The following is a 22,822-nucleotide window of genomic DNA, read 5'->3' on the forward strand; positions in this document are numbered from 1 at the left end:
CAATTTCTGCCATTTGATTTTGAATCGATTCGCAAAGAAATTAAAAATATAAACAGAAACTAAATCTCCGTAACTATTTGCTTCATCATTGCTTATACCCGATTCGTTTCGATCACCCCTCTCACTCGCTCTTTTCTCTCTTTCTCCTAGCTGTTTTTCTATCTTTTTCTTTGTAGTTTGATAATTTTATACTAAATATTTACAATCACAAACAAAAACAAGATTATACAATATAAGAAAAATATCTTTTTTGACTTGAACTATTGCTTGGCTTTTGGTACGATGTGGCTGCTGTTGACTGTTCCCATTTTAACCCGTGTTGAATTTTGAGTTTGTCGTTTTTAATGTTTTTGTTGTTTTATTTTCTGCTTCCTTCAGTGCGTGTGTATATATGTATGTATGTATGTATGCATGTATATATTTTGAAAAAATGAAAAACCAAGCAAAAAGTCAAAGTAGCAGTCAGCGGTCGAGGCGTACAAAATTGAACAGCAACAAGTCAGTCGGCTATATACATAAATATACACATATATAGTACACAGATCAGCCAGACCACCACCACCACCACCACCAACAACAACAACAACAACAACAACAACAACAACAACAACAACAAAATGTATACACACAAACGTCAAAAAAGTCAACTGCGCCGCTGCCATTTGATAAGAGGCCACAAGTGTAAATATAGACGACAGCAACAGCAACAACAACAACAACAGCAATGTCCACGACCGTTGACTGTGCCGAGTCACACAGTTGACTCGCTACGCTCCCGATCTGCCTCTCTCTCTCTCTCTCTCGGTCAGTCTTTCTCTCTTTGCTCTGTATCTCTATGCGTGCCACATGTCGTATGCGCAATGCCCGCTACGAATTGATTGATATTGCCATTTGCCTTTGTCGCCATTTCATTTTAATTTACCTCTCGCTCGCTCTCTCTCTCTCTTTCTCTCTCTCTGTTCTCGTAGTTCACTAGAGTTCATTTTCTGTGTGTGGGTGTGTGTGTCTGTGGGTGCCAGCAGGCCATGAGGTGGCAATGCATTTGGTTTAGAAATTAACCACAAAACAGTTTGACTTATAAAATCAATGTAACGATTAAATGACTAATCGGAATAAAATATTGCTCACAGAGACGCAGACTAAAACCTTCCACACTCATAAAGCGTCATTGAATGTATGTATCAGTTGGAGAATACTTTAATATTATAAAGAGTTATTTCATTTACACTCTCCGGAAAGAAGAATATCCCATTAGTCTACAATTTGAGGCAATCTATAAGAACTCATTCCAGTCACAACCCATTGAATTGAATTAGAAATACTTTACATAATCTACCAATCGTAAAGGGATTACATTACAACAAATGTATTGTTTAAATAATATTACGCATACGCTTAGTAATCCCCTGAAACTTAAAACTAAAGCCATTTTAATTCCTCACGATATGGACTGGAAAAAAATAGAACTTGGAGGTTCGACCTTTCAAACAAACTTGGCTATTTATTTAACCTTGCTTGCCATAAACATTGGTATGCCCGTTAGAACGGATTCCCCCTAGTTGCAACTTGTTAACAGTACCAGCTATGTATAATCCACGCCCCCCGAATTCACTATCTACTTCACATCTCCTCCTTTCAACTCAGCTGTGCAATCCAGTTTAGTTTCTTGGCCATAAATATGTCCAGAAAACTGAGCTTGAACTTACCAATTGAAATTTATGTTTAGCTTGTGCCGATTTTTCACTTAGACTAGTGCAACACATGTTATAGAGTCAAGTCGGTCAAGTCAGTTTGAATCGAATCTCTTTAAACGGCAATTTTTTGTTTTTGCTCCTTTTTTTTTTTAATGTGTGTATGTTGTTTTTTTTATCGCCAAATATCAATCAACTCGAAGAAAAGGAAAATTCGTTGCACATTTTGAGATTGTTAGTCTATAAACTTTCAGAGTTTGTGGCTTTTATTACCTTGATGGTGCTGAAGCCAAGAAGCAGTAGCCTCTTTATATACACCAGGTGAAAGAAGTCATAAAAAAAGGTATATCATTGTTAAACACCCAATTTACATCACTCTTAGGCAACAAATTTCACAGTGAATAATTGTGCACTAAACAAAGGACAACACTTGTAACTGTTCTATAAAAGGCGACCTTTTAGAAAGTCGTATTATAATGAAATTCCAATTCTTGCAAATGAAAGAACTCGATTTGACATCGGACATTTGAGAGAATTTATTCGTAAAACCAATTCGAATGTAACAATTATCATATCTTAATTATTTTCTCAACTGTCTTTTGTTTTTGAGAACTGGCTGCCTTTGCTCTGAATATTTGTAGTTAACTTTTTTGTTTTTTTGTGGTGCTTTTTCTTGGTGGTGGTGGCTCATTTAATTGCTGACAAATTTATAGAGCGATGCACATTAATTCGCTGCGCCTAAAATCACAGAAATGCATTAGCCAGTAACGAGATGAAGACGATGAGGAGGAAGGAAAAGACGAAGACGAAGATGAAGTCTTAACGTCGTCACCCGTTGAGTGGCTGCAACTACTGCAACCTCAATCTCAATGTGCAGTCAATGTGCAAATGTTTTTTTTTTCTTTCCCGCCTGCTGCTACTTTCATCTAAAACCAACAACTACAACGGCTGTAGCTATGGATATAACTTCAACTTCAATGCTACAGGCAGACACGACCGATCTTCCAAATGCTCACCATGAGACCGCTCGCTTGCTCGCTCCGTTCATTTAATTATCGAATTTAATTAATCTGCACTTGATTTCCTCGCCTCAGAGTCTGCGCGACTTGAGACTGACTTGGCAGGTGCCTTTTGAGGTGCCTTTTGCCGATGTTGCTGTAGCTGTAGCTGCACACATCTGGTTTTTTGTTCATTGCCTTCTTTCTTGCCACCACCATCATCATCATCATCCCCTCTATCCCCTCTATAACTACCAATTTCAACTTCTTTGGTAACTGTCATATCAGCGCCAATTGGCAAATTGTTTTTTAAGTTTATTTATTTTGACCATTAAATAAAATGGCCATCTCACTTTGTCTCTAAGTCAAACCAATAAGCATTCATTATCTTGTCTTCCAAAAGTTTTCTATCCGTATTGATGTAACAAAATATGTAATCTTGGTTTATTGAATAACAATAATATATTATTTTAAATTATTAATGTTAATTCATAACTTCTGTGAATGGCCTTAGACCATAATTCACTATCCTTTTACAAGGCTTTTCAAAAAATGTCTTAATGTTTTGGTTTTCTTTTAACTTCATAAACACATGCTTAACCAACAATTTACAAAGTTGTAAAACATTAAGTTTTTTTTGTAACATCCACTTGTTTATGCAGCTTGATGATTTGTGGCTAACATAATTATAATTCTAACTGAATAATATGCTTGGCCAATTGTGAACTTAACTAGTTAACGCACTTTAGCTATATGGGTGGATAAGCTGATATCTGTGTGCCAGTATGAAGTGCCAGTAATTAATTTTCAAGTCAAAAAAAGAGAAAAACTATCTGTAACCCGCGAAAGGTAACACGAATAATGCGAAGGAGTGGGGGGAAAGAGTTAAGAGGCAAGTGCAACTCATAGAGGCATAGCGCACACGCGAATATGCAACGAAGCAGCAACATTAAGCATGCAACACACAAAAAGATAGAGAGAGAGAGAGAGGAGTCAGATCAAACCATGAGCAAATGCATCTAGTAAATTTATGAACCTGAACCTGGGCCAAAAACTCAAAAGTGATGTAGAATGGTGGGGTGTTGGAGTAGGGGGAGGATGATGCAGCAGCAGCAGCAGCAGCAGGCGAAGAAGTAAGGAAATCAAGTAAAAATCAAATTAAAACCAGAGCAGGCAAGCACGAAATTTCTAAGGAAATTTCACCCCGTATGTGGTGGCATGCAACAAGATGTTTGCGGCGAATGGTGAATGACCAAAATCAAAAACCAAAAGCGCAGCAAGGCGAGGCAAACTCAAAACTCTACAAAACTCCCCGATACAACCGAGTCCAAGTCCGAGTGTAGCTTTTTGATGGTGTTACGCTGTGTGATGACTGAGACAGAGAGGAAAAGGGGGGCCTCTAAAGGGGAGCAAAAGAAGAAAGAAAAAAAAACCTGTGCTAATTATTATTTAGAGCTAGCCTGGCAGCAATCTGCACCAATTTAACCAAATAAGGCACTTTTAGCGGTTGCTGCTGCTTGTTGCATGCAACATCCAAGAGAGAAAATCTATAAGCAAAAAGTTGAAAGGCCTCTCCACCCTGCTGCTACTACCACATCTGCTCTATCCACTGTCCGACGACCGACCGACCGCTGACTGCTCTGGCCTCTGCACCTGTTTTACAGGAATTTAGAATTCAGTTTTTTTTAGCTTCAGAGTCAGAGCTTCAGCTTCGTTGTCGATAATAAACTTTAATGCTAATAGGAGTTGTACATCATCTCCAATGGACCAAAAACCCAGAAGAAGAAGAAGCACAAGACACCAGGGAGGGACAAGTCCACATTCACATCCACAGCAAGCAATGTCGTTGTCTCTTAGTTGTTGTCTTGGTCTTGGTCTTGGTCTCTAGCCAAGCGTTGAGAGGTTGTGGAGGTAAAAATCAAATTCCATTAAAGCAATTATGCATCCACCGCATGCGACATGATGGCATTGCGGAGGCACGAGGCGTCTCGCTCTTTTCTCGTTTGTCCAGTTCAAATGGCAGAGGTGTTAATAATTTATGAATTTTTGTACCCTCCCCTCGATCTTTCTCTGCTTCCGTCTCCCGGTCTTCCGCTCCCCCTCACTCTGGCAACCATTTGAATCGTCGTAGAATCTTTCAGTGTTTGCGCGTTACTTTGTTGGCCAGAACACGGCGCACATTTCGCGAATCGTTCTTGCTTGCTCTGATTTGATTTGAAATTTCAATTTGCTTTGGACCTGTGGGTAAGAACTGAACAACTGTCATGAACCGTTACGATTTTGCGGTCGCCTCTTGAATAGCTGCTTGGGTTGTTCCAGATCTTTATTTCTTAGTTTCAGTTTGGCTCGGTTTTTAATCAAATAACTGTCGCCACATGCTCTAAGCCAGTGCACTGGCTAAAGGAGAATGTGTTGGCTTATACGGCCTATTAAACGTATGCTATATCACTTCTTCAATTACATAACTAACTATAAAATTGTTGGGTTAATAGACCAAATTTGAATGACTTTTGGCAACACTTTTTTGTAGTGGTAAGTGGTAAGATCAAATTTAGTTTTTATTTCAAAGAATTGTTTCATTAAGCTTTACTAAATTCAGAAATGAGTCAAGTTCAACTGAAATCAGTTCTTGTCAAGGTTCATTTTTAATAATCTCTTACCCTAAGGCCTAGATGAGTGTTGTAATATTGCACAATTGACGTATTGACGTCTGTAGAATTTTCACAAGTCACTGAACCCTTTCACCGAAAATTTCCACATCTCATTATGACTTTGCTGCTCTCGGTTCATGCAAATTGCATTCCCCTCCGCCCTATATATGTATTCTTTATGATTGCTGGCCATAAAGATAAGGGAAATTGTTCCTGTTCTCTAGATAAATTGGGTGTACCCAAAAAAACATATCGTCGTATACTTGCCAAGAATCGTGCGAGATGCGAGAAAAATGGTCAGAAAGAGAGACGTGGATGGGGATGGGGACAGGCGGACGAACTCACTAATGAACTTTGTATTACTTTCACCTCTCCATTTCGGGGTAAATACAAAAGCAAACATCAATTGAGCTCCCGTCTATACAACACAGAAAAGGCCAGGCCAAGTATTATCAGTGAAACGAGTGTTCACAATCTTTAACACCTTTTGATGATCTAATAAATGCGACATGATTTTCAAAAATGAAAAAATGGAATAAAAAAAAAACGTAAATGAAATGAAAAAATTAGAACAACACAGGAACAAATGAGAGAGAGAGAGACGAGGGAATATGGGGCCTGTGTGGGTAGGGGGATCTCGAGTTATAAAGACCATATACTAAACCTACAAAACATACCTACATACATATGTATGTATGTATATGCATGAGTATATAGTTCAACCAGCACTCGGACAAATAAGGCGGGGCGATAAGACCCCACGACCAAAGCAACACTTGAGATACAAGAAATCACGTTAAAAGTGAAGAAGAGAAGAGGAAACATACCAAAAGGCAAAAACAACATCACCAGCAATACACAGAGTCAAAAGAGTCAAACGACGATGCAGATACTGATAGACCCTATAAATGTTTATCTACAACAAAAAAAAAAACACAAATGTGACAAAAACAAACCATAATGTGGAATATTTTCTACTCTTTTTTTGAAGTGTTAATACCCTTTCTAGTTATTATCCAAAAAAAAGGATATACAGTTTTTCTTTATTTATACAATTGTTGAATGAAAAGTTCCGAATCGATATCTGGGTACTTAAAAAGGAAATTTATATTTTCAATATCTCACAAAGAATCTGTAAACTTACTTACTTATAGACCAAATTAAGCAAATTTATTATAGGGTAGCATTTGATGATTTGAGGAGGTCCAACCGTTTGGTGTGTGAATTGAGTGCGACACGAAATCGGTTCAGGGCCTTATAGATAGGGGAAATTCTCATTTCTCTGATATGTGGTGGCACACACACACGCACAGTCTGAGAGTCACACACAATTATCAGTTGCCTATTGAAAATTACCTATTATTTGATTTATTTTCTATTTTGTTGAACTCTAGAACAAAGGTTGAACTCTGTCCGAGTGATAACCACCGAGACAAAGTTTGCATAAATCGTAAAGGCTCGGGGTGCCTAGGTTATACTTGGCTATTTGCTTGCTGCTTGCTCATTCGGTCGCGCATTGCGTTTATTTGGTTTTTAAATGAGGTCAAAAAGCTGATAACGACAAAAAAAAAATCAAGCAACGCCGACGCCGCGGCGTTTCGACGCACTGGACTCTGGCGTCGACGCTCTTTGGAGAGGCTTTTTCATGAAAGTCAAATGTGTGCGTGTGAGGGCCATCGGTGATATGAGAGGTTGATGATGATTTCTGTGTTGGCTTGCGTCAGGGGTTAGGACACGGCCGGGTGCCATGTGCACTCGTCAGTTCCTTCAAGGTCTTTTGTCTAGACTTCTAAATGAGAGATTCTTTATTTGACCTGCCCCCCATCAAAGGCATCTGGATCGAAATGCTGCTGGTGGATATTATTAATCAAAATCAAAAAACGAATTGAAATTGAAAAAATATTGTCAAAGCAAATAGCAGCAGCAACAACAGCTGCTGTTTGGTAGTTTTTGCCATATTGTAAAGTGGCCAAATGGCAATGAACTTTACCGTTTCCAGAACTAAATACCTATGCTACTCTCTCTATCTCTCTCCCTCGCTCTGTGTCCCCAATACTCTATCTCATTCGCTCTCTCACAGTGTATGTGTGAAAGACGTGCTCGGTCCTCAGTTCGTCTATTAGTACTATTGACACTTGTCGACCCAAACCCAAAATGCTGCGGATCACTCACATACATACGTCAATACACACACACACACACTCTGGCACATGTTCGCATAGCTTATGCTCAAGGTATGGGCAGCCATGATAGAGAGAAAAAAAAAATACAAAAATTGAACAAAAAGGGGAAAAAACCAACAACAACAACTCGAAAAGTCAACAGTGCCGAGGCGCATGGCACATGTCGAGACTGGGTCTGGCTCTAGGGTCTCTCCCTCTCTCTCTCTCTTTCTAACCATAGGAATAGATTCCCAAAAACCATTGCGGCTTTCGACATTCGGCATTTGGCACTTAGCACCATTGGCACCAAGCAACGACGATGACGATCTACGATGCCCCAATCAGCGACATCGAAAACCATTTGATGGGGTCTATGGGGAGAAGAGATCGAATAAAAAATACAAAATCTAAAACACTCAATTGTACAGTGGGTACAAAAGTTATATTCAGATTTCTCTCAATAATGACAAGCACTACCCTACAAAGTGTATAGAACCACTGTCTTAAATAGTCGATATGCATATCCGAATGATAAATTTCCAATCTTAGGCTATAAAATTACTACTTAGCCCTCACCTGGCACAAGAGGTCAGTTTCAAATATAAAACATACATTAATAAACCAGAATATTTGATAACACTTGACACAATTTGATTTCTATCTTAGTTATCTTATTGTTAGATGTTGATAAGCAATCGAATTATAATCGATTCAAATCGTATGGTAAACTAGAAATCTGCCTTTTTCTCCGATATTTGTATATAGAGTTTGGTTTGTTTCAAATATTTTTCTCAGATTTTTCGCTATTATTGCCATCGTGTTCTATGTGGCTGCCTTCGACCCAGTCTTCGTCCCTCCCGCTCGCCATACAATTGAAGCGTAGTCAAACGAAAAAATTAATTTCTATGCTAACCAAATAATAAACTTAATTTTACGATAATGCGCAGGCATCAATTTTTTTCTGTAGACAAAATTGTGACTGAAATTTGATATAAACTCCGCCGATCCGCAGGGGAGCTTGGTCATGGACAAACTCAAGCCATAACCAGCACCGGCTGGTTCTAGGCCTATCCAGAACTGGATAACAAATTCCATACCGAACATAACAAGCTTTTTTCGAAAACAAAACAAAAAAAAAAGCTACAAATTGTTGTTAATTTTGATTGTAAATATTTTATTTTCATTTGTTTTGTTGTTGGCAGTGGCTAAACATTGGACAGACAGGGACAGAGGCAGAGGCAGAGACAGAGACAGAGGCAGAGGCAAAGTGGCCAGATTGGTTGGGTTGTCAGATTGACTTCCATTAATTTGCACCTCGACCATGTAAAAGGTCAATGCTTGGTGTTGCTTCCCCAAATTCTGGTCTCCCCCCCTATCCCCTAACCACGATTATTGATACATGTATTTGCTTTTTAATTTCGCCATTAAAAAATTACAATTAATTTATTTATACATATTTGTATTTACGAGTATATAAATCGAGTACATAAAGATCAGCAAATAGAAGAAAGGAGGGGGGAGTTCGGTGGTTCCAATTGTGCGTGTGTTTGTGTGTGTGTCTATGTAAATAAACAATTTATGCGTTGGTTTGTGGACGACGGAAGTTTTGGAAAGAAAAAACCGCACCACACCATAAAAAAGTGTTCAATGTTTGCATACATTTTCTGTTTATGTGTGTGTGTGTGTGTGTGTGTGTATGGCCAACACGTGTTTTCCTACAATGTATCCAAACACTTTGGCATAGAAAATAATAGTTATCAACAGCTATTAATTAAGCCATAAAAAATCATATTCTTGGAAAAGAAATAATGTCATTTTCGGTTAATTTTTATTGAGAGTTTCCAATGCAATTTAAAAATTTTAGGAGCTTCTTTATAATTTCCAACCTTTTCCTCCTCTTTCTTCGCGCCGCGTTGCATTGATAGACTGATATTTATGGACTGGATTGGTTAACTATCTGTCAGATTTAAGGAAGATCCAAATAGTAGATCCTTTTATAAGCCGATGAGGCTTTCGTTGGTGCTCTTTGGGATTGTTTGTTTCCGTTTTTGTCATTCTCCAGTGCATTGTAACTGTAAGCTTACTGCGTCGAGTTTTGCACTTCTCACACACCTCGATAATTAGCTTAAGGGTTCAACATTGCAGGTCAATGGTTTTGTTAACATATTATAAGTTATTTTAACCTTTGGGGGCACACTTTAGTCTCCAGTCTAGAGGCGCTTGCTGTTGTGTTTGTGTTGTATTTTGGTTTTAGTAAGCTTTCGTCGACGAGCTAGTAGACGCACGTACTTATTAAGAGACAGCGGTATCACACACTTCTTTCTGTTTTGACCCAACTATTTGCAGGTAACACGCCCACCGACATCTTGCAACAGAAGCCAGCCAAGGCAACAACAGCCAACACATCGACGCCCTCGCATCCCAATCACGAAAATCAATTTAGTTGCCTGCCCACCGCCGAGGCGGCCACCAAACGCAGGCGTCTGGAACGCTTGGCCAGTGATCTGAATTCGCTCAGCTCCAGCTGCAACAATTCCTTTGATCAGGATTATACTCCGAAAATGCTCAGTGAGCGTTCCCTGCTATTAAGCGGCTATGGAGCTGCCATCGAGAGTACAGCCAAAAAGTTGAGTGAGGCGGCCACTGGCGGTGGCGGTGGCGTTGGTGCCTCTGCCGGCGGTTCGTCGGCGGCAAATCAACCCAATACGGCATCAGGTGCAGCCACATCTTCATCCTCTTCCTCCTCATCATCATCGTCGTCGTCGGCGGCGGTGGCGGCAGCAACAGCAAATAATGCCACAGCGGCAGCAGCTGCAGCCTATGCTGCTCTCTACTTTGGCAAGGTCAAGAATGAGAAATTGTCACCGTTGCATGTGGATTCGCTAAAGGATGCCATCATGGATGCAACGACGCCTATGGTCTCCCTACACATGAATAGTATCAACAACAACAACAACAATAGCTCCATGAGCAACAACAACAGCAATTGCAACATCAGTACAAGTCCACAACATTTAAACATAAATGTCAAACGGGAACGCCTCAGTCCCGCAACTAACAGCAGCAACAATGGTGATTCATCAGCCGTTCCATTTGCCAGGTGAGTTTCCGAATAGTCGGTTATACATATCTGATGCTTAAGATCTGACAATGAATCAAAATATGCTCTGAAGGTTCTCTCGTATTAACTGAAATTACTTCTCAATAAAATTGTCTAGGTCGGCTTTAAAGTTTATGGCCATACGATCCGTGTTATAGTTTTTATTGGGGCTTAAATGTTTTAAATACTGAGCAGATAAAAATGTTAAATGTTCAAATCCAAAGTGAATTGCTATAAGAATTTTGTATTCGCATTTTTAAGAAGTCAAAATCAGTAGATAAATCGGTGGTAACGGAATCGGATGAAGGTGAAATTCCAAAATTTAAGGGATGAAAAATCGTTCTAATATAAACTACAGGAAATAACTATATTATAGTAATTTTTGAAATTTTAAAAAATATCTACGCAATTCCTTCAACCAATGCGAATTAGGAAAGAGGTTTTTTTTAACGGCGAAAGGAAAGAAAGCAATTCAACTTTTGAAATCTAAGTTGTCATAATATTTTCAATCCAATATATCCAATCCAATACGTATGTATATGGAGGGAAAATTTATAAGCGGAAAATTTAGGTGCAGTCATCAACCCGTCCTGGACCAAAAAGTTTAAGCCTTAGTTAAACAGATTACATACATACTTAATTTTATTGTGGGCTTTAGTTTTTTTAGCGCAATCGATTTCTTAATTTTTCAATCAGTTAAATTTGAATTGTTATGGCTTCCTCTTGTTATTCGTCATCTGAAGTATCCTGATCGGGTATTACGTGTCGTGCATTTGGATCACATACCTCACCTAGAGCATTAGTTTTGGTCTCTGGATTGCAGTACATGCGATGGTAATGTCTTCGTCGCATTTCATCGAACTGCTGATGCTTTTTGAAGCGTTCACTTTGTGCATCGCTGTCGGCGTCACTACTGGACGCATTGTGCTTATGATCGGAACCTTGTGGCAAGAGTAGGGTAACCGATTGTGATTGTTGCACCGTGGACTTGAAGCTGCAACTAGATCGTAATATCGATTGCTTCTTGGGCAAACTGCGTCGCTTTGCCTGTGATTCTCTGGAGCAGATATTTTCCTCACTGGTCTGGCAACTGGTATATTCTTCACCATCTCCCACTTCGTTCGGGTCGAATCTCTGTGGACTTGCCTTTGTTGGCTTTGGCTTTTCATCCGACATATTTTGTTTTAAATTTACTTAACTTTTGATTCAGAATTGTTTGTTTGTTACATTTTTGAGTAGACAAATAATACAAAAGCTATAAGGATCTCAAAATTGTGTCCCCTCTCATTCTCTCCCCATCTCTCGGTGGCTGTATCGCTGACATGGCTGACAAATTAATTAACATTTAATTAACATTTAAACAATCGTTTTGGCTTCTGTTTCGGATTCGCTTTTTGTTTTGGTATCGGTTTCTGTATGGTCAGACAAATTAATCAACTGCGGCGGCATTTGCCGCACGCTTTTGCTGTCAATGAAAAGAATAGCAACGAAAGAAAAACTTGAAAATTTGAATAAAAACAAAATTAATAATTATAAAAAGAAAAAGGTGAAGACAGACGAAAACCAAATCGAAAGCAATTAATACGCACAACTAAATTAATGGCGTTTGCAAATTAGCATTAATCTAATATAAATATAAACAATTTATCAAAACCAACCAACAACTTCTCCACCTCCTCTTACACAGACAGAGGCAGATACTTACACATACACAGACAGAGACAGAGAGCTATAAGATACAACTGAAAAACGGAGAACGAACTCCAAAAAAAAGAAAGAAAAAACAAGAAACGAAACTTATTAATATTAATGAGACCTGAGACTCGCCTCGCTTTTCGCCACCTGAGGTGTCTGTGGGTCCATGAGCGATTTAATAAGCAGACAAAAGTCAAGATAGTTTGTCATTCGATTTTGGTTAGAGGAGGTTGGTCGACTTACCATATCTCCATTTTGTATCTATTTTCGTAAAGTTACGTTTTGATATTCTTTGAGGGTGGTCCTGAACAGACTCAACTAATGGGACAAGCCATTGATTATCTTTAACGAATTGTTAGATTCGATATTAAGATACTACGTTTCCACTTTATGAATGAAAAGTAGTTTGCATAATATGCCCAAAGAATATAAACTTTTAGAGAAAGGTTATCTACACTCGGCAAAAGTTATTCGATAAATATTTAGAAAGAAATAATATCCCAGTAAGCAAAAATAAAAAACAAGGAACCAATAATAATGTTATATATATCTTTGTTAGTCTGTTTTTTCAAGTGTATTTGAGTATTTTCTTGACAATTTCATTTCCTTCTCCTTGTTGTCGTTGGTATGTAAACTTAAATGTTAAACATTTGAAACAATCTTTCTTAAATCGAGCACTGGAGGGAATTGAGAACCATAACTCATATGGAACTGCCTACTTACTGCCAAGAGACATGCCACCAGCAAAGACCGGGCTCATTCCACACGAGCCAAAAACCAAAAAAAATAATCAGCATAGATTTCTGCATCACCCGCTTCCCCGCTCCCCTCCCCTCCCTACTGCATCCCGATCGTCGGCCAGTGGTGGTCACCCCAACCCCGGTGGCAGCTGCAAGTGGATTGCATGCCTGGGATTTGGGATTTCAAAGAGGGCGAGGCTGGTCTTGGGGGAAACTCGTGCTGCACGTCGTCGTCGTTGGATGGTTTGGTTGCCCGGTTGGTTGGCTGGCTGGTCGTTGGTCATGTCGTGTCGCCTTACGGAGGCTGCTGCACAAATTTATATATAGCCTAGCTTAGCTCTTGTTGTTGTTGTTGTTGTTGTTGCCATTGATTTATCGTGATCTGTTTGGCTGTCGATTTTTTTTCTTTGCCTTTCTGTGTTCGTTGTTTGCCTGCTGCTTACAACAAAGTCTACAACTTTTTTTCTGTATTTTTTCTATTCTTTTTTTTCGTATTTCAGTGTTTTTTTTGTTTTTTACCTTTTGGTTTGTTACTCTTTTTTTTTTTTGTTTTGTTTGTTAAAAATGTTGATTATTGCAAATTGCTTTGGCGATTGGTAGCAGCTACTTAGTTGTGTTTTCTGGCTTGTTCTTTAAGCAATTGTTAAAGGAGGAAAAAAATCGGGGAAAAAAATGGTTTATGGTGGTGATTATCTCTGGTTTTCCCCCTGACTTTTTCTCTTTACCCCTTTTAAGTTCGATCTCGATTTCTATGTCTAAATGTCTAACGGTTTGTTGTTTTTTTGGCATAGCTAATTGGCTTGATATTATAATACACACACACACACGCACACCACGGGCCACGCCCCACCTTTTAAGACAAACAGAAATTTGTCTATGCAAATGATATCTATTCTTACGCCTACACCTCTAAAACAAATGCCAATAAGAACAACAAAAAGTTTATCAATGAACAAAATATACAAAAACAAAAAAGAAGAACAAACATAAAATTAGCAAACAAAATGAAGAACCAAAAATACCAAAAGCAAACAACATCCATAGACACAATCAGACAAAGACATTAAGTTGGCCTATAAATGTTGAACAACCTTTTTTTTTCTTTATATTTAAACCTATTAAAAGATAGATAGGTTCATAGGTATGTGTATATATATTTGCGTTGACATTGAAATCAATCTGAATTGATACTTGAAGTTTTTGAGAAATTCAAAATATTATGGTAAGCCTGTAAATGATAGGAAGGCTACTTGGCTTTGACTATATAATTATATATCTTATAAAGCTCCTGTTTAAAAACTGAGAGGACAATTGACCTTAGCTTGGATGGTAACGAACTTCATAAATGGTTCTTTCCTACGAAAAGAACAATTCTAAGAAAGCGAAATATAAATTTTGAAAGTTTCTTTATGGAGAAAAGGAAATTCCACAAATTGACAACCAATATCTGATATAGATCTTTGGGTTATTAGCCTTTATGGCCTTTTGTTTAAACAATAATGAAATTATATTTATTAGTATCCATTCCTTAAATACTTGGAAATGATAGAAATATTTAATTTGTCATCGATATTGTTTCTTGTAGCCAGCTGGTTGCGTTTTTTCCCCTAATCGGAGGGGTATTTTTTTTTGTTTTTGGGGCCAAAGACATTCAATTTCAATCACTTCACACCTGTCTGTCTGTCTACAAGATTTCCCGGAACCATGAAACTCCTTCCCCGTTGCAACGCACACAATCTCTCATGGACTTGGATTTGTTTCCCATGTCAACTTTTGCAACATGTTATCGTAATCGCATTAAGTTTGTCTCCCTCTCTGTTTGCCAAGACATAAATTACAAAAAAAAAGTATCAAACGTCAAGAAGGCTTAGACTACACCTGATCATCACTAGAGTGTTCCATCGTGTGTGTCGTGGTGGACGCTCGTAGTGATCTCTTCTCACGGAAGCCACTCATTAGCATGTCAAATAAGCGGACAAGCCAAATCTCCATCCAGTCTATGAAGATGACAAATAATCCAATTGTCAGCAACACCTAACCATATTCAAATCAGGGAGTTGAGCTAATTAAATATTAATGCTAATTTATGAACTTTTCATTATGGTCATTGGATACATTTGTTATTTCCAGCCAGCCTATGAGCCAGGTTAGGAGCTGATGTCAGAATTTGTGAACTTATGCAAATAAAATACTTGAATCAAAATGTTCTACCAATATTGTGATGATTAGCATAAATAAACTAATAAGTATCATATTTTTGTTTAATTCTTTGCAGATCTCAGAGCGCCACTCCCTCAAACTCATCATCGTATCGCGGAGGAGGAGGAGGAGGTAGTGGTGGTACTGGTGGCCTTTCCCCCCAGCAACAGCAACAACAGCAACAACAAAGATTAAGTCCGCCCAGTTCTCAGACAACGCACATGCCAATGCACAATTTGTCATCAAATTTGCTTAATAGCATTCAACAGGCTCAGGCCCAGCAGCAACAACAGCAACAGCAACATAGAAGCAATAGTAATAGTAGTACAGTTAACACGGGAAATGTTAGTGGTTCATCGAATGCGACAAATACTGCAACTGGAACCAGTTCAGCTAATCCCACAGACTTTTCCACGCGCAATTATTCAGATATAATGCGTTGCCTGGCGGCCAAGTACAATAATACAAATCCCAATGAGTGAGTATATATATTCGATAACAAAGTCTTGGAAACTTTGCTTGATTTTAATTTGTTTTATCTAGCAATAATACAACACGTCGCAATTCCTATTACGACAGCAGCAGCAGCAACAGCGGCGGCGGCGGCGGCAACACTGGAATCGGCGGTGGTGCTGCATCCTTAGGTGGCAATTCCTCCGAGCGTCTTACCAAATCGAGCAATGTAAACTCATCAGTGAATAACTCCAGTAACACGAATAGCAGCAGCACCAGCAACAACAACAACAGCACCACAAAGAAGCTCTCACCCTCAGCCACAGCCACAGTCGCAGGCACTTCATCATCTGTCAGTCTGACCAAGGAGGCCAAAGTGGCAGCGGCAGCAGCGGCGGCGGCGGCGGCGGCGGCGGCGGCGGTCGGAGCTGGTGTGATAGCCAATAGTATGCCACCCGCTGCCGCACATTCGCCCACAGAGCAGGCTAAAAATCAAATGGCTGCCGTAGTGGCCGCTGCTAGTGTTTCACCATTTATGAGTAACTTTTTGCCCTTCTCGACGGGTATATTTCCGCCATTGATGGACATGAGCAGTACCCAAGCATTGATCACTCTGGTAAGATCTACAATTCTCATTAAGGTAGTTCTACAACTTTCTCTGCCCCACACACACACACACACACACATCAAGAAAATTGTGTTGACCACCCAAAATTCTTTACCATTTGATACTCATTCTTCTTTCCTTTCCAAAAAAACTCACTCACACACAGGCGCGTGCCGCCAAAGATGTCCAAATTCAACAGTTTTTGCGCGGTAAACAGCAGCAGCAACAACAACGTTCCAGTTCCAATGCCTCCTCACCCAGTGCCAGTGCGGCAGGCACGCCACGTCCCAGTATAAATGCTGCACTTCAGCAGGCGGCTCAATTTGTTACACCCGCTTTAATCTACTCGGCGCAACTGCAACAGCAACAGTCTCATCACGCCTCGCGCCAGTCTAGTCCACGTTCCAATGCGGAGGCTGCAGCGGCGGCGCCTATTGGCAGTGGTGGTGGTGGTGGTGGTGCTGGTGGCTCATCGGTTGCGTCGGCGGCGCCGTTAGATTTGAGCTCCCAACCGCCAGCCGCCAAACGTTTTAAGGCTGAACACACCGATCCCCAAAGCCTGCAGCTGGCAACGCGTCGTGCTAGCTCAACAGCAACGACGACGACAACAACAACAGCATCTTCCACACCATCCCCGCCACTTTCGGAACAGGCCACCACCAACAATAACAACAACAACAACAACGATGAGGCCAACGTCAACGCCAACGCAACATCCACAGGAGCTGCTGCAGCAGCAGCAACAACATTGCGTCAATGCCAGGCCCAAAGCGAAGAGGTTAATTCTTGGTCTGTGGACGATGTCTGCACCTTTGTGGGTGGAATTGATATATGCGCCGAATACGTTCAGGTAAGTCAAGCCAAGTGAATGAATACCCCGAGTCCAGAGAAAGGCCCAACTGAGGCTCACCTAATTGATGTTTATGAAGCGTTTTTCTTATTCCTCGCATAAAAGTGAGATAGAAAGTATTTCAAGATCCAACCAAATAGCAATCCTTAGAAATTTGTAAACCTTTTATTTCGCAAAAGTCGATTGTTGTTGGCATTAACTACTCTAGCAAATTTTTCTTTAGCCAGTTGCCACTGTAGGCTTGCCTTTCACCGAATTAAAATTTTGATTATTAATAAAATTCAAAAGTTTGCAGAAAAAATAAAATGCAAAAAGTGATAATTTATTTTGGAGTTTTTATGTGTTTTCTTTTTAGCAAATCATTTGCTTTCTAACAAAACTGCTAAACTATTCGACCCTAAGGCAAAACGAATAAAAGGCTCTAATAATTTTAAGCCAAGACGTATTTCCTACAACTGTTTGTCTATCCTTAAATCGGTTTCAAGCAAGACTTGGGAAAATTAAATCATAAAGCTCACTTGGCATAAAAGTATTTATATCAAAAGGATTTAGCATATCTTCATCTTCTAAACTTTGATTAATTAACTTTTTTATGCTTTCATTTTATTTTCGAAATTCATCAGAATTAAAAACTTAAATTGAAATAGTAGTTAATCGAAGATAATTGATTTCCATCTTCCCCTTAGTGTAAGAAATCTAAACTTTTTTCACTGGTTTAATTCCTTTCTGTTTAAAATTCGTGCAAATGAGTTCATTTCGGTGGTGGTTATGGGGTGAGGGAGATTGATTGGGGGAGTCTTCCTGCCGAATGAACTATGTGTTCTCATTTGTTTCCCCCCCCCGCACAAATTTGAACTTGCCAGGCCTGGCCTGGAGTTGAACTCGAAACTGTAGTGAGGCAGCCATTAATATTGTGCCACGCGATGTTGTTTTGTATGTGATGCGATGTGAGGCCAAAGAGAGCAAAAATAAAAAATAAATGCTCCACATAGATGGTTTGGCCCAGGTGATCTTCTACGACCAGTTCCGGCAGGCAAGTTGAACGACTTTTGATCGGTCAGGCCAGTGCGGCGGCTGCTGCTATGGTTTTTGCGGTCGACGATCGGTCAACGTCAACTATGTGGAGATCCTGCTAGGCCGCGTCGCGCGTTAATGGAGTGAAAACATGGCCAGCAAGCACTCTATACGATGTGATATAGTATGGATGGATAGCAGGAGATGGTAGAGCGTTAACAATTAACATGATGGGGCCGAGGCTGCGGCTGCGGCTGGGGCAGTTCCTCTAGGTGTTGACACATTTTCACTGGCCCAGGCCTTGAAAGTCGCCTAATTAGCAGGCCCAAAGCGGCTTAACATCCATTCAATGATGAACTAAATCTCTGCTTAGTGCTGCTGAGAGGCCAAGAGGATGGGCTCTGCCCCAAGACCAACAGCCAAAGACCAGTTTGTCTGGCTGGCCTGCCTGGCTGCTGGTACCCCAGCTCGGGCGATAGACAAAAAAGCAATTGGCGTAATATTCAATTGAATTTATGGCCAGTCAGAGACGACGTCTTTGGTCTTTGGTCGTCTTGGTATTGCGAACACCTTTTGTGGTGCAGTTGTTTGCTTGGTTGGTTGGGTTGGCCTGAACCTGAACTTGTTCCGCCAGGCTTACGATAGAAAAAGAAACTTTGTCGCCATCATCGTATCCATCGTGGTCGTCGCCGTCGTTTGTTGAGATATTGTGGAGGTTGTAAATATTTAGTGCAGAGGTTGGCCGGCCAGCCAGCCACACGAGAGTCTCAAAGATAGATAGACAGGGAGAAGAGGGCTAGGAGCCTAGGAGCAGGGGGGGTAGTTGGCAGGGGGGGGATGAAAACTCACTTGAGTCTTGGAAATCTATATGAAGACATTGAGAACTGGTTCAGTGACATTGTCCAAGCTCTCAACGATGCGTCGCATCATGTTGCAGTCTAGTCCCTGAGCTTTGCTAGAGTTGCAAGTGTTATTGATATTGCCTCAACTGTGTCTCAACCTCGTCTCACGCCTCACATACTCGCCCCGCTCGTCCCCGCCCCGTCCCTCTTTACTGAGAGTGGTGTGAGTGGTGGAGCACGCATGGGTGGCTCGATCTCGATCTCGATGCCGATGCTAAAACCAATGCATTTGGCATTTGCCATAAAAATGCAGATGAAGTCATAAGTTGAGTTCTTTTGCCTATCCTCCAGAGCTTAACCCAGCAGGATGCTATATTTTTCTCCATCGCTTTTTTTTTTTTGCGCTATTCTTAAATGCACAGATTTATGGCTATATTAAAGTACAATAATAATTTCTATGCGTGATCAGAGACACGAGCTAGATAAAGCTAGAGACTTTTTGTAGCATCATTTATTAAGGCAGTAGCAGGTGATGGAAGATGCAATAGATTTAACTATTCAAATACCTTTACCCTTCCCCCGTGGGCACTAAAGAAAAAATAAAAATATTCACTGCTTGTTTGCCCCGTCATTATTATTATTATTTCTCTCCCCATAATAATAGCCACTTCCTCAAAAAAAAACCCCAACCTACTCACATGCCACAAAAACCTAACTACAAATTGCATTTTAATGCAACTTTCCAAATCAATTTAGCCAAAACCAAACACAAAGCCGACTGAAAGACCCCAAATGGGCACTGCTTTTCCCTTAAACAAGCACACGGAAAGAGGGTAGAGGAAAAACCAAGGGATAGGAGTGAAGAAGGAGGGGGGTCAAGTGAGGAAAGCTAGTGAAGCTCATGCGCAACGGCCCTGCCAATATACAAATAAATTCGCTACATCGACTTGGAAATACCCTTTTTGCAAGGGCAGAAAATTCCATAAAAAAATAGTTTCTCTTCTTGAACTTTCCCGAAAAATTCGCCATGTCTGCTGAACGTGACATATTGAATGAGAATTTGAGTGTAACCCACTATTTGGCCAATAGTTTTTTAGGGTATAATAAATAAAACTATCCAGTCAACATGTGACAGTTATGGATGAGAAGGCAGAGCCGAATCGAGTGGAGTCAAAGTAACGAGTTGCCTGTGCGATAAAAAATCTAAGTTTAATACGAATTAAGATAAACAAATAATGAGAAATATATTGATAGTGTGTGCGAGAGAGGTATAGACGACCTCTAGGCCAACGATCAAGTGACAAGTGTGTGTGTGTGTGTGAGTGTGTGAGTGTGTGTGCTTGGGTGTTTTTGACATTTGTGCTGAGTTTGCTGCGAGTTACCGATACCACCGATGTCGAGATGTCGATCCCTCTCCAACTACATATAGTTGTTTATGTTTACTCTTATAATGCTTTGAAATATGAAACCCCATGCCTAATAATAGGGTCGACTTTGAAATGCATACGAACTGCAAGAGAGGTAGAGGAGGAGGAGGAGGTGCACATGCAAAATGGTGGGGGCGTTTGTTTTTTTTTTTTATTTTTTACCATCTTGAGAGTGAGACCTAGTGCAAAATCTAGAGCTAAAGTTGATCTTCATGTTGTTGCCCATGCTTGACATTTATGTGAACCCAAGCAACAATAACACGTTGGTGTGTCTCCCTCCGATATCACTCCGACTACTTCTCTTCCTCTCAACCTCTCAAGTAGAGAACGTTCATCGAACGACGACGACGGCGACCGTGGGCCACAACAGACGAAAGCAAAGTCAACTCAAGTCATGAATCTTATGACGCCTACGTGTACTTTTGGCATTTGGCATGTCAAATACAATAAGTACAGTGAACAAGGGAGAGATAGAGAGAGAGAGAGACAGAGAGACGGTTGGAGCTTAACTCTCGAGTACAGCCCCGTTTGGAGCTCTCTATGGTATGGCATGTCGCGTCTTTAAGAAGGGGGCATAGAATCGTACCGAAGATGGAGATACAAGCTAAGGAGGCTAAGATTTGGGGTTCGAAATGTACTGCGTTGGTTGACTTTTTGACAGCTTTGTTTGCGTTTATATCGTTTTCGGGCAAACACACACACACACACACACACACACACACATACACATTCCAGAATGTCATTAGGAACTAAACAGCAAGAAAAAAATAAAACTAATTCGGGCCATCTATGGCAAATACAGATTGACAGTGAGAAAGAAATAAAAACTACATATAGAAATTGCGACTGAGACTCACTACATTCATCACTTTGATAAGCCCCAAAAGTAGAAAATAAAATTTGTCAAGTTATTCTCTTAAAATTCTCAAGAAACCTAAAGAAATCTTTAGTTCGATTTTTCAAGTAATTTAGATAAGAATAACACACACCGCAAAAAAAGGTCAAGTAAAAATTAGCAAGCAGTTGATTTATGCAAGTGCTCGAACAAAAATATTCCAAATAATTTATTTTCTAAAAAATAAATTAACTAAACTGCCAAATGATTTATGTTTTTCCAACAAACATTTCAATTAAGTTGAATAAGTTAGCCTAACAATAAGTGAGAACCAACAAAAGCGAACTTTGTATGTTTTTTCAACTTTTTATTTTGAACTTGTGCAACTTGAAATAGGTGCTAGAAAGTCAGAAAGTTATCTACATATACTAAAAAACTAATAGATACGTGTAAACTAAAAGTAACTTAAATAACCCCTTATATATTATCAACGGAAATAGGTTAAGTATATATTTCTGATCTGTATACAAAGCTGTCTCTCTCTTTCTCTCAAGAAAACCAAAATCTGTTCTCAGAATTTCAAAACTATTCAAAGTCATGGAGACAGAATTTATACTAAACTTTAGTTTATAAAGAGTATTGCTATTTTTCTATCGCATATAGAACTCCAATTTTACGACTGAGATTACTAAACAATAATCATAATACTAATTTGATAAGTTGTATTTTATTTTGTGTTGTAAAACGTAGAAATTGTGACCATTAAAATTGCAATATTCGCTGACCAAATTAGAATTAATGTCGTCATTAAAGTAAGTCCTGCTGTTCCCTCGTCCTGGGTGGCCTCATAAATATTTCTTAGTTTTGTTTTTTTCTTAGTTTTTGCTTTCTTTCATTGAACAAAGAATTGTCATTTGGTTTTTTTTTTTACAGCTTATTTTGATTATTCAATTTGCTGTTTGATAGTTCAAGATTTTTTAACTAATTCTATGACTAGTTTTTTTACTTTCTGAACTTTGCAAACAAGTTATACGAACTTGACTTTGCCATTCTGACCTTTTAGCTAGTCCTTATGTACATATGTTCAAAGTCCAAATTGGAGATGGTCGTAATAGCTACTTTTTTTTTTTTAGATTTTCACTTTGACTCTTTTCATCTATATCCTTTAGCAGCCTACTTTTTTCCTGTGTTTATGTTCCCCAATAATTTCACTTGGAAAAAGCAACAACAAAATATGTATATATTTTTTGTGTGTTGCCTCAAGTTCCGTTTTCAACTCATGTATATTAACGGTGCTTTTTGTGGTAACAACAACAACAACAAGTTCCACTTACCTACGAGTCTATATAGCAAAAGACTTTCATAGCCCAAAGAATCGAAGCGAAAAAAAGGGGGGAGAAAACATGAAGAAAAAACTCAAATCACCAACTTGCCTAATGATTATAAACGTAACAATCTAGTTTGCGGCGTTGGCGGTCAACGCATTATCAGTCGGAACCAGGCGGCAACTACCGCACACGATTCGGGCTAACCTGACCGAGCGTTCGACCAAACCAAC

General features: G+C 39.6%; 1 protein-coding gene across 4 annotated transcripts in view; it reads left to right on the top strand.

Annotated features, from left to right (window-relative positions):
- The window catches only part of LOC6644929 (putative uncharacterized protein DDB_G0277255), a 60,547-nt gene that overhangs the window by 25,934 nt on the left and 11,791 nt on the right, over nt 1-22,822 (top strand). For 3 of the 4 annotated variants that reach the window (XM_023177129.2, XM_002067624.4, XM_023177130.2), the window contains exons 3-6: nt 9,849-10,602; nt 15,313-15,714; nt 15,780-16,305; nt 16,463-17,146. In XM_023177129.2, the coding sequence (XP_023032897.1) occupies nt 9,849-10,602; nt 15,313-15,714; nt 15,780-16,305; nt 16,463-17,146 (2,366 nt within the window). The remainder of the gene's footprint in view (nt 1-9,848; nt 10,603-15,312; nt 15,715-15,779; nt 16,306-16,462; nt 17,147-22,822) is intronic. The other variant, XM_023177131.2, reaches the window with a different exon arrangement.

Source organism: Drosophila willistoni (genome assembly GCF_018902025.1).
Source record: "Drosophila willistoni isolate 14030-0811.24 chromosome 2R unlocalized genomic scaffold, UCI_dwil_1.1 Seg167, whole genome shotgun sequence".
In the NCBI taxonomy this organism is placed as follows: Eukaryota; Metazoa; Arthropoda; class Insecta; order Diptera; family Drosophilidae; genus Drosophila; species Drosophila willistoni.